The sequence below is a fragment of the Drosophila pseudoobscura genome, chromosome X, assembly GCF_009870125.1.
Source record: "Drosophila pseudoobscura strain MV-25-SWS-2005 chromosome X, UCI_Dpse_MV25, whole genome shotgun sequence".
Lineage (NCBI taxonomy): Eukaryota > Metazoa > Arthropoda > Insecta > Diptera > Drosophilidae > Drosophila > Drosophila pseudoobscura.
The window spans coordinates 8,523,084-8,536,074 of NC_046683.1; the positions used below are offsets into that span (position 1 = coordinate 8,523,084).

Below are 12,991 nucleotides of genomic sequence, written 5' to 3' on the forward strand. Positions count from 1 at the left end.
ATAGCAAAAAAATATGAAAAAAATATGCAAAAAAAATGATGAAAAATTGGGTAATTAGTGTTTTTGGAAAATATTTGCAGGTGAGAGTCCCAGCACACCACGCCGAGGCTTTGGGATGGCTGAAGGATGTCCTCGAGGCAGCCTAGGAGTGTCCATTGGGTGTCCTGCCGCCTGGGAGGCCCTGGGATGCCAGGGCCTGGAAGAAGTCGCTCGAAAGTCGCTAAGATGAGCTGGGAAAAGGGCCTAACCCACGACGATCCAGGGCCTACCCCTGCCCCTTGCTGGAGGCCTCCTTCCCACGAATAAATACCCCCTTTCAGGGCCTACTTTGTGCTCGAAACAATACTAAAATATATTGATGGGCAGCCATGCCCGGCTGGAAAATAAACAATTTAGATATCTAGGAATTTGATTTGGGTTTTCGGTGGCTGTGGCCGCTACTGGAACTGCACTTGAACGGCGATTAGGCTGGGCTCTGGGCCGCCGTTGCGGGCGGTCATGCGCTGGAGCTGTGCGTGGGGCACCACCACGGTGCAGGGAGTGCGGAGCATGGTCGCCAGGTCCTTGGGGGCGCAGATGTCGTGCGGCTGGCCGGTGAGCACCGTGAGGGTGTCGGCCATGTGGGGGCGCGGCGACCACACGGAGAGGGTGCCGTACAGCCGAAGGTCGGCCTGGCGGAAGCTGCTCAGCCAGACGAGCAGAGCGTCCGCCTCGTCGCCGGAGTTGGGGTCGTCGGCGGAGTCGGAGTCGTTGGAGAAGCGTGCGCGGGCCGCCATGACCAGCACGGGCAGCAGGTCGCCCCTCCAGCCGGGCTGGGCGTGGGCGATCTTGTCCTTCACCTCGTACAGCTGGAGGCAAGTGGCCTCGTTGAGCGGCAGCGCCTTGGGGTCCATGTAGAGGGTCTCGCTCTGTCGCAGGCCGACTGGCCTTGCCTTCAGGCCCGGATGGTCGCTCAACAGATGCTCGTGGAGCTCCGAGGGGAAGCACGTTTTGGGGCAGTGCAGGTCGGGGCACGGCATCGGCTCCTTGGGGTAGAGCGGCTGCTTGGGGGCCGTGTCCTCGAACAGGTGGGCCTTGCTGGCGAGGGCCCCGAGCAGCTCCTTGTCCGTGAAGGACACCGTGTGAAACTGATCCTCCGCCTGCCGGGGCTTCGTCGTGCGGTCCGTGTGCTTCATCCCGCGATAGGCCTGGCGGGCAGTATGCCCGATGGCCTGGTAGCTGCACCGCTTCACCGTCGACACCGTCTCGACCAGCTGCCGCAGCTGCTCCACTGTCGAGAGGCGACGTCCGGCTCCAGCTTCGTGCTCTGTCTGGCTGGCCTTGTCCTTGTAGAGCGACTGCTCCAGGAGGAACTCCACGACGGAGTCCAGCAGCGGGGCGATGCCCTTTCTGCAGTCCAGCGATGGGCCGTCCCCCTCGCTCAGGACCTGCACTCGCTTTACCTCCAGGTCGCGCAGCTCCAGCTCGGTCTTCTTCAGCTGATGATCGACGTCCAGGCGAATGCTGGCCAAACGGCGCATCGCCTTCCGCTTGCACTTCAGTCCGGGCTGCAGCGAGTAGCGCTTGAGGGGGACTTTAAAGGAGGTTCTCGGAGTACTGGGCATGCCACTGGCCCAGCCACTGGTCGCGCGGGTGAAGGCGAAGGCGAAGGACTCTATCACGGTCTCGCTGGAGGAGACAACCGAGGACTCCGCATCGGTCTCCGGCTCCGGTTCCGGGTCCGGCTCCGGCTGCTTGCCCCCCAGCTGACCCTTTGTGGGCTTGGGGTTGGCTTCCTTGGCCTTGCCCTCCAACATCTTGACGCGCTGCATCACCGGAACCACCTGGTCCTGCCCGTCGCCAAACCCATCTCCTGGCTCCGGCTCCGGCTCTGTTTCGGCCTTGGCAATCTGTTCATCCTCCGTCTCGGCGCCGCTCAATCCCTGTTGGAGTGATGCCGTGAATTAGCCCCTAGACATAGCTTCCCCCCTCGCTTACCTCTGGCTCCTCGGCCGCATCGGACTTGTGTGGCTCCTCCAGCGAGGCCTCGTCCTCGTCCTCGTCCTCCTCCAACTGGCGGAAGAACCTCACGTTGCGGCAGATGCTGCAGGTGTCGAAGATCCAGCGCCGTTCGCCCACCAACTCAGAGCCGGTGGCTGTGCGCCGCAGCTCGTACGTGGGTGCCCCGTTCAGGGTCGTCTTCCTGCAACCGCAGTGCTCGCACTCGTACATTTCTATCGATTTCGTTTACGTTCCGTATTTGCAAAACAAAAAAATATATATTTTATGTGTGTGTTCAAGTCTTGAACGTACGGCCCCGGTGTCGGTACTGACTGTTCCTGATACTGTCTACCCCGGACAGGTATTTCTCTGCTCTCTACGATGCTCCTTTGTTTGGGTTTTGCTCGTTTTTCGGCAAACTAGGGCTAGGGCTACTGCGGTAGTAAGGGGGGGGAGGTATTTGGAGAGGAAAAGGGACTCCCCGGCATTGTCATCAATCATCGCGATTCTCCCACGCAGCCAGCACCAACATCAGGGAACAGCGAACAGGGAACAGGGAACAGGGAACTGGAACAGGATGCATGGGAGGCTAATCACGAGTCGGCTTCAATAGGTTAATGGCGGCCCGCCGGGGGGACCACCACGTGACCTGGGCAACGCATTTCATCCATTGCAGAGAACTCTTCACGTATTCACCAAAAAAAATATAGACCCAATACCAGCGGTTAATTGAGGCAAAAAGCCAAGGCCAAAACTCAACTCTGCACTGGCCAATCGCCCTCACACTCAGTAAATCGGAACTGAAGGAAAGTGAGAAGTCGATATAGATTTGAGTTGTGACCTCGACTCCGCAGCCTACGCCAGGAATCGAACCCGGCACCGGACCAAGTGCGCTCAGAGCCTAGAGCCCTATGCCACAGCCGGCGGCGAGGTGACGTCGGAAAAACTAGGGCTTGGGCCACAGGGATGGGGAGGGGTTTCGAAAAGCAGGCCTGATGCTCGTTTTGGGTCCAACAATGCTCGCTGTGTTTCACTCGCTGTGTTTTACTCACTGCATTTCACTCGCTGTATTTCACTCGCTGAAGTGACCAAAGAGAGATATTCTCGTTGGACTTGCGGCTTCTGTCGCTGGCAGGACTTGAACCTCTGCCTGCCTTCGTCCGAGAGTCGATCAGTCTCGTCCCTGGGCCAGGCTTTGAGAGGGATTCAAGGCCTACTGTTCGGATGGCCGACAGCCGACAGTCGGCGACCCTCTCATGCGATTACGGGCTATCCCTGCAGGGTATCCACCAGATCGCTATCCTCCAGCCTCCCCCTAGGCCACTCCTTTCCCAATTTGCATGGAGTTCGATTAGAATTTGTCATCGAGGCAGGGCTGTTGTGACTCTTACCCCAAAAATAAACTAGAAGCAAGACAACCAGGCCTCCGATGATACACTGCATGGATTCAACGTCCTTATGGTAACTTCTGGGCCTCCAAAGGCGCAGCATTTACTTCCTCTTCTGGAAAGCCCAGCGGAGATCCTACGGTGGACTTTATTGACTATATCCTTTGGGGGTTTCTCAAGCGGATTCTGGCAGGAAATACCAAAGGGATCGCCGAGTGCAGGGACCCCGCAAATGTTTTGTAAATTCCATTTGGATCAGGCATTGAAAACCGTATCGAGAAATAGTTGAATGTCTGGCTAAAAGGCATTTTTCCAGTATGGTTGCACTACATAAAAATCCGGCCCGAACAGGGGCGGTGCGGAGGGGGGGGCGGGGTGGGGCTTGTTAGGGGGACTTTGGCTTTGCTTTGGGTCCAGTCCATTCGTTTGGTCATTGAGCTTTTTGCGGTGGTTTTGCCAGTGTGCAACAGAAAATATGAACACAAAATGCATTGCCCTAATGCTCCACCTGCACCTCCACCCCCACCGCTGGCTCTCCATCTGCATATCCCTGTCTTTCTTTGTATCTGTGCCCCACCATCGCCCTCTGTTTTTTCCCTTTCGATCCTTCCATCCTCCTTTTATCGGGCTCTCTTTGCACCTTAACCGCAGTTTACTGTGGCTCCAAGCTCCATCTAGTCATCGATGGTCATTCATCTCTTCCGCCTGCCTCCTGCCTCCTGCCTCCTACCTCCTACCTCCTGCCTCCTGCCTCCTACCTCCTACCTCCTGCCTCCTACCTCCACCCTCCACCCCTCCACTGGGGGTCGGATTGTCCGGCTGCCCTGTGTCGGTCGGTGATGGTCATAAGGACCATTCTAATCCACTTTGTTGAAAATACTCGAATGCATATTGAGGGGTCTGAAAGCATTCCAACGATCAGGGGTGACCTCATCGATGGGGGGGGGGGGCGAGTGCTATATAGATGGTATTATGCGTTAGTCTTCGTGTGATATCTGTTCTATGAGTGACTTCTGAGGGACTTTTTTGATGCCCAAATGGCGCCCCCTTGAGGACGCCTCTGTTCGGGGGCTCTGGCTTCCAGCGTTTTGGGAAGCGTTTCAAGTTTAGCGCATCGGTGACAAGGTAGACGGGTGGAGGGGGGTGGAGGGGGGTGGAGAGGGTGCAGAGGGGTGCAGGGGGTGGTCCTGCATATCGATTTGATGTGATTTTCATTAAAAACTCAACACAGGTAGTGACAAAACAAACTGAAGGTGGAGAGGGGCCTGGAGAGGGGCTGAAGAGGGGACTGGAGAGTGGCTTTAGATGGGTAGGAGAGGGGACTGGAGAGGGGTCTGGAAAGGGCCTGGAGTGGCGCCCAAAAGCCACGCAATGCACAAAACCATGTGAGTGGGTTTCGTATTTGAAGGGATTGCCAAAGAAAATCGTTATAAAATCAGCTTTACGCCTCCCCCCTACCACCCCTACACACCCCCCCCCTCAAAACCGTAAAACCCCAAAAAGCGAACCAACAACAAAGATGACAAATAGAAAAACGATGAATGGGCCAAAAATCGGAAGCAGCTGCACATTAGCCCAAAAAAAAAGAGAGAAAGAGAGAAAGAGAGAGTTCTGGGGGGGGGGGGGGGGGGGCTTGAGGGCTTAAGAGGACTCGGAACTGTTGTGTCCCTACGTGAGCAGTCAAAGTTCGACCAGCATCGGTCGCAAGAAATTAAAAGCAAACAAACAAATCGATTATTAGCCGCCCATTGCCGCCCACGCCCACACATGAAAGGCAAAAAAGGGTTAAGATACGTTTTGAAGAGCCCTGGAACTCGGACAGGGACATGGACATGCCCCGCAACCCCCCCCCCAAAACTCCCAACCCCCCGTCCGTCCGTCTTTGTTGTTTGCTGAGGGAAAATCTGTTTTCCGTTCGATATTTTCACGCATGATTTATGACCCCGTTAACAAGTAAAAGTCTCAACGTGCAGCAGTCCACCAGCTTGAAAAATGAATTTCTCGTTTTTGTCCGAGACCAGGAACGCCCCCCCTAGCAGCCGCCATTCCGCCACGAAAGATGAAGTGGCAGCGAGGCACGTAAAGCTCGGGGCTGGATCGCCCTCTTGTTCTTGCGGGGGCGTGCCGCATAAAGTTGCCGAAATGAAGCTTAATTTAAAGACAAACATTTGTGCATAACAGCGACAAGGACAAGGGTTTCCTACGGCTTCAGCGGGGGGGTGGAAAGGGGAATGCCGCAGTTAACCAAGGGGTATATTAGCTAAGTCGCGGACTCACAAAGGGGGAGTCGGGGTCACCAAAAGGGGTCACCCTTTTTTTATACCTTGCGTTTTCGGGTACTTAAAGCCCTTTTGTCCTAGGGAAACCCCCTCGATGGTGCAGTTTTCTCATTTGAAACGTTGACGGTGCCTTTAGCCGGCCTGCATTTGGTCCTTGGCAGGGCATAAGTGGAGTCCATCAATCGCCAGCGACTCTCTCTCTCTTTCCCAACCTCTTATCTCAGACATTCTCACTCTGGCAATGGCCGCGTGCGTGCCATAGAGAAAAGGGGGAGAGCCTTGGCTGTTTGCGTTTGTCTTGGCCAAGGCTAAAATGTTTGCCCGGGAGAAGCTGGCCGGCCACCCACCAGAAGGGAAAAGTTTTACCCGTCGCTTTATGAATTTTACATATGTTTTAGGCTGGAACTGAGACGGAACAGCGAACCGAAATGAAATAAACATTAGAGAAAGAGACAGGGAAGGAGCAACCAGTCGGATATCCATACAAATCAGAAAAGTAAAAGGAATAGCAAGAATAACAAGAACCAGAACAAGAACAAGAACAACCATAACGAAAACTTAGCAGGTGTGCTCTTAAGGGGGGGGGGAGGTATTTGGAGACGAAAAGGGACTCCCCGGCATTGTCATCAATCATCGCGATTCTCCCACGCAGCCAGCACCAACATCAGGGAACAGCGAACAGGAAACAGCGAACTGGGAACAGGGAACTGGAACAGGATGCATGGCAAGCTAATCACGAGTCGGCTTCAATAGGTTAATGGCGGGGACCACCACGTGACCTGGGCAACGCATTTCATCCATTGCAGAGATCTCTTCACGTATTCACCAAAAAATATAGACCCAAATACCGAAAAAACGAACAAAAACCAGCGGTTAATCGAGGCAAAAAGCCAAAGCCAAAACTCAACTCTGCACTGGCCAATCGCCCTCACACTCAGTAAATCGGAACTGAAGGAAAGTGAGAAGTCGATATAGATTTGAGTTGTGACCTCGACTCCGCAGCCTACGCCAGGAATCGAACCCGGCACCGGACCAAGTGCGCTCAGAGCCTAGAGCCCTATGCCACAGCCGGCGGCGAGGGGGCGTCGGAAAAACTAGGGCTTGAGCTACAGGGATGGAGAGGGGTTTCGAAAAGCAGGCCTGATGCTCGTTTTGGGTCCAGCAATGAGCGCTGTGTTTCACTCGCTGTGTTTCTTACTCGCTGTGTTTCACTCGCTGTGTTTCTTACTCGCTGTGTTTCACTCGCTGTAGTGCCCAAAGAGAGATATTCTCGTTGGACTTGCGGCTTCTGTCGCTGGCAGGACTTGAACCTCTGCCTGCCTTCGTCCGAGAGTCGATCAGCCTCGTCCCTGGGCCTGGCTTTCAGAGGGATTCAAGGCCTACTGTTCGGATGGCCGACAGCCGACAGTCGGCGACCCTCTCATGCGATTACGGGCTATCCCTGCAGGGTATCCACCAGATCGACTCCGCGCAGCGTCTGAGCCCTTCGGCCTGCCTTCTGTGGCAAGTTCTTTGTAACAGTTGTCGAAAATGTTGGCTAAATCCACCGAAACCAATTGCCGTGGGAGCTGTGGCACGCGTGTGCCCGATGGGTCTCCAGAGAGGGGGAGAGTGGGGACTGGGCGGCTGTTTGTTTGCGCTTAATTCGCGCCTCCACGTCGCGGGGGCACTCAACCATGTTCGGTTACCGTTACCATCCACCGTTACCGTTACCCATACCGTTGCCTGTGGCAAAAAGCTGTTAACTAAGCGCAGGGCAAATGTTTGCCAGCACGAAGACGTTTAACCATGCTTATTAAAACCGCGACAGTCCCAGTCCCAGCGCCAGTCCCAGCGCCAGTCCCAGCTCCCCCCTGTTGCCCCCTGTTACCCCTTTATCTAGCGCACCCCTCCCTCAGTCAGTCAGTCAGTGAACCCGTCTAAAGGCCACAGGGGGCATGCCATACTTTTGCTTTCGCTTTCGACTCTGGCCGGGAGGAGCAGCATCAATATTTATAATGTTAGTTTTAAATTAGCGCTAAATAAACGACTGGCAAATATTGAAATAATCTCTCCAGCACGCCCCTTCCGCCCTTTTTCATTGTGCATCCACAAGGCACGGCTCCGACTATCCCCTGGGGCTGGCCTCCTGCCGCAAAGTCCCTCAATCAAACACAGGGTGCGAATGAATGAAAGCTGATCCGAGGAATGGGGAGAGGGGGAAGGGGGAGTGTGCCACAGCAATCAAGGAAAATCTGTCCGTAAATTTATTTATTTCCTACGGTAGAAGTCTGAGACCTCAGAAACCTCGCAGCCATCCACATGGTCTTCCTTCTGGCCTGGGAGCTACCGGTTGCGGTTGCTGCGGTCGAACCAGAGACCGACCGCAAAGCGAGTTACGAAAAACCCCAAATGAAGCCCCCCCGAAACCCCCCAAAACAGGCACTCGCCCGCATAATTTTAGCCTGAAATGTAACTTTAAATTGTGGTCCTCACACCTGTATCGATTAAATGCCCAGAAGCCACCCACTCGCCGCACAGATCCAGCGAGTGGCCCTGCAACGAGTGGGGCAAAAGCATCTTTCCTTTACGGTTGCAATCAAATAATTTGATCGGAAATCACTGCTCTTTAATTAAGAATAACATTGCTGTTTCGTTGATGCCTCCCCAAGGGCAAACTTTGGGGCAAAAAACCGAAATCGAATCGACAAACTTAACTATTTAAATGGTTTGTTGGCAGTTCGCTGCTGCTGCTTCTGCTGCTGTTTTTCCTCTGATTTTTAGACAGTTTTCCGGGCAGCGTCAAAGTCAACGAAAACTGTTTGAATTTGTTACGGGAATACCCTTGCCGAGCAGGATAGATGACACTTTCGAGGCTTTGCAGAGCACCCAGCCCGTTCTGTTTCGAGGCCCTTTTTGCTAGGGTATTTTCCAGGGTATTTGCTATTTCGGGCAACGATTTTGGTGCTTTCTTGTTGCTGGTGGACGGTCCGCTTAAGAGCGTAAAATGCATGGAGTTTATATAAAGTTTGTTGTAACACAAAAACGTAGAACTTTTTGATGTTTTATTAATTAACTTTTTGCATTCTACAGTGCGGGGGGTGGAGGAGGGGCGGGGGTGTGAGTGGGGGGGGGCAAGGTTGGAGAGTAAAAATAGTTGCCAGCATGTGGTTAAAACTTTGATGCCTGCTCCAGTGACGTACACACAGGCAGGACCTGCCAGGACCCGGCAGAACATGCATTGTGCATATTAAAATATTTATGATTGTGTGAAGGAGGGGGGAGAGGGTACTCGTACTCGTACTCGCAGGCTATCCCTAATATAGAAATATATAGCATCGTTCTTGCTCTTCAGAAGAGCATTGACTGCTTTTTTGTGCTTTGCCAAGTACTACTTTTGCCGTCTTTTCACTTAATTGCTCGTAAAATGCACAAACGAAAATTTTCTCAAAAGAGGCACCAGAGCGCCCCCTCCCTTCCCCCCAACCCCCCACCCCAAGGCAAACACTTGCATCAAACAACAAACTTTCATCAAAAGAGGCACCAGAAGAGGCGCCCGAAGAGGCACCCGAAGAGGAATGGCAGAAGTGGAATAGAAAAAAAAAACCATGTGGAAATTATTGAACTGATTTGGCCCACCCATGGCCAAGGGCTCATGGGAAACCGCCTTTGATACCCTGTTCGTCTGGTCTCTTCAGAGACCATCCAAAAATATAGACCCAAATACCGATACACGTGCAAAAACCCGAGGTTAATCGAGGCAAAAAGCCAAAGCCAAAACTCAACTCTGCACTGGCCAATCGCCCTCACACTCAGTAAATCGGAACTGAAGGAAAGTGAGAAGTCGATATAGATTTGAGTTGTGACCTCGACTCCGCAGCCTACGCCAGGAATCGAACCCGGCACCGGACCAAGTGCGCTCAGAGCCTAGAGCCCTATGCCACAGCCGGCGGCGAGGTGACGTCGGAAAAACTAGGGCTTGGGCTTCAGGGATGGAGAGGGGTTTCGAAAAGCAGGCCTGATGCTCGTTTTGGGTCCAGCAATGCTCGCTGTGTTTCACTCGCTGTGTTTCACTCACTGCATTTCACTCGCTGTATTTCACTCGCTCAAGTGCCCAAAGAGAGATATTCTCGTTGGTCTTGCGGCTTCTGTCGCTGGCAGGACTTGAACCTCTGCCTGCCTTCGTCCGAGAGTCGTTCAGTCTCGTCCCTGGGCCAGGCTTCGAGAGTGGGGTTCATGGCCCGGGAAAAGGAGGGGGGAAGTGGAATAGAGAAAAAAAACATGTCAAAGCACATGGTGGAACTGATTTGATCGAATACAAAAACAATATACTGCGTACACGCCCACCCATGGCCGAGTGCTCATTAATATATGATTGAATCTAAAGGAGCGAGAAAGAGCAATAGAAAATGCAAAGCGATGAGAAAATAAGAAAGGAGAGCTGGTGCTGGTGCTGCTGCTGGTGCCGCTGCGACTCCATTAAAAATCTTCGAAAAAATGCCATAAATAATGCAAACAATTTGCCAGCATAGAAAAGCCAGGACTTTGTCTGCCTCCACAAAGAAAACGAAACAAAAGCCTGCCCGAAAGACGGGCAAAATCAGCGGACAGGCAAGAGGAAACGCCGATAAGTAGACAACGATTCTAGTTCATACGAATATTGAAACACTCTTCCACCTATTTTGGAAAAAAAAACCAATAAGAAACCTTTGTTTCCACTGGTACACTCTTCTAAGTGCCACGAGAGCGATAGCGACTAGTACTCGCTGGAAGAACACGCTACATTCCAGCGAGAAGGTATCCAAAGCCTCGCCGAATGGGCACTTCTACTCTTTTCTTTCCCCTAAGAGTTCATTGGATCACAGATATGCTATGGGGCTGGTTCCTTTCATAGGGTATGGACATACCATTGCCGCGGCAGTCAAACTTGTATTTTGCGCGGCAATAAAAAATAAAAGCAAAAACAGCAATGAAATTTCGCTTCTCTTCTCGCTGGATTTTCAGGCTGCAACCATGGGATGGTGGGATGGAGGGATGGTGGGATGTGGAGGGATGCCGGAAGCGGGAATAACTGTGACTGTGCGCGGCATAACGGAACAACAAAGCGCACCAGGCACGAGTACAGTAGTACAATAAAATTGCATACGAAAGCAGTTTACTGCAGACGAAAAAAATTAAATTAATGAAGAAAAATGGTAATAAAGCGTAAGTCACGTGTGTCTCTCCCCTTGCACTCTCTCTCTCTCTATCTCTCTCTCTCTACCCCAGAGACAGACAGAAGTTAGACACTTTCTGGCTGGGGAGGGTCTCGGTCTTTCCCCAGAACTTGAACCGAAAATCTGTGAGCAACCGTAAAAAACGTGAAAAGAGCTCCAAATGAAGTATGTGAGCTGTAAAAAGACATGAACGTCAGAATATTTGACGGCGAATAAACAGTAAGAGTGCACGAACGGACATGCCGCTTCACCTCCACCCAATGGATGTCTCCGTCTCCGTCTGCACCGCGTCCTGCACTTCGTGGGTCCTTTGCTAAATGATTAGGTGCTGGGATGGACTCAAATGAAAGTTAACCCACTAAAGATTAGGTCTGTCTCCTAAGATCTCGGGCTATCTTATACCCAGAGAAAAACGCCATGATAGCCGAATGATGGATCCTAAATGGCTACCTGTATCTAAAATAAACGACTCAAACTCGATTTAAAGAGCTAAAAGAGGTGTACTGAAATAATAAAATGTGTTGCTTCGAGAGGAACTCCTCACCTGAGAGTAAGATATGTGAATGGTAGAGCAAGAGTTCCACTTCGAAGGCGAGAAGACGGGCGTTATAAACTATGAAAATAACTAGTTTGTAACCTACTTGGAACTGAGAATAAATAATGTAGCTGATTACTGATACAACGACGTGTGGGGTATTTGTTGATGGCGTTTCTGGAGCGGATTCCTACTCACTTGTAGTTAGCCCATTGAGGATCTACATATATTTATTATATATCAATTAGAAATTTCTATAAAGTACAAAAAATAAAAAAAAATATTTCAAAAATTAAAAAAAGCACAAATTAAATAATAATAATAATAACACTAAATTAATAATAATTAAATTAAATTAAAACAAAATTTTAAAAAACTAAAAAAAATGTAAAAAAAAACAAATTAAATAATAATAATAATAACAATAAATTAATAATAATTATATTAAATTAAAACAAAATTGTAAAAAACTATAAAAAAAAACAATTTTAATAATAATAATAACAATAAATTAATAATAATTAAATTAAATTAAAACAAAATTTTAAAAAACTATAAGAAAAAAAATGTAAACAAAAATTAAAAAAATAAATAATTTTTTTAAATTTAAAAAACTTGTAAGACGCTCACTGAGGACCGAAAAAAGTCTTATATTTAAATTAAATATTTTCTAACTTTGATTAAATATATTTCAGATAACCTTAAAAAAAATATATTTAAAAAAAATGAGACAAAAATTAAAGTTTGTTTTTAATATTAAAAAATGCAAAAAATTAAAAAAAATTAATTTAAACATTAAAAAAAACCAAAGTTAAACAAATTTTTGTTGAAATGGTTAAAAAGATTTAAATAAAATGTAAGCAAAAATTAAAAAAACTTTTTTTTAATAATTGTAATTAAATTTTTCCCGAAATCAATTTGAATTTAATTGAAATATGGGTGTTTTCTCTTGGTTCTATGCCATTCTGCTCTAATTGGGAAGAGAGCTCTTTTGTTTCCCCTCCGCTGGGACCAAGGCCTGATCCTGCTGGGTCCTGGTGGTGGTGCTGCTGCGCCTTGGCTGTCTTTAATCTCTAAGCTGCAAGGTGCATCCCTCATCGCTCGGTCAGAGGTGAACGTTTGAGTAATGGAAGCTGTCGGCACGGCGAACAAATGAAGCGAGTGCCAGGGGCCGGTTATCAGTGCGTGGGCCAGCACCAAAAAAAAAAGCAGGACGACTGGCCAAATGCTAATTGAATTTCCATGCAACTGATTATCAACTGTAGGAGTGCCTGATTATATGGCAGCCTTTGACGCTGCTCCTCATTAATTTGACAGGATTAGTAATTAAACACATGGCCCTGTGTCCCCGTGTCTCCCTGTAATCCCATTATTAACGCTTAAAATGGCCAAATCGGGGACCAGTGGAAATTGTTTAACTTTTATGTGGGAACAAGCCAGTCCACTGGCTGTAGGCTGTAGGCTTTGGGCTAATTAATGAGAAAAAGCTTTAAAGTCGCATATCCTTTTCCCCCTTTCTCCCTTTTCCTTGCCACCGCATGCGGAGGTTTTTCTCTGTTTACACCACAAATATGCCCCGAAAGCAAATCAAGCATAATCAAATTACTTCCACTC

General features: G+C 49.8%; 1 protein-coding gene across 1 annotated transcript; it reads right to left on the reverse strand.

Annotated features, from left to right (window-relative positions):
• Positions 1-327: 327 nt before the first annotated feature.
• LOC6901665 (uncharacterized) lies at positions 328-2,306 on the reverse strand. Its single transcript, XM_033383936.1, has 2 exons — positions 1,978-2,306; positions 328-1,922 (listed from the first exon to the last, which is right to left on the reverse strand). Exons 1-2 carry the CDS (start codon positions 2,209-2,211, stop codon positions 438-440), a joined length of 1,719 nt encoding a protein of 572 aa, XP_033239827.1. The 5' UTR covers positions 2,212-2,306; the 3' UTR covers positions 328-437.
• Between the last annotated feature and the right edge of the window lie 10,685 nt (positions 2,307-12,991).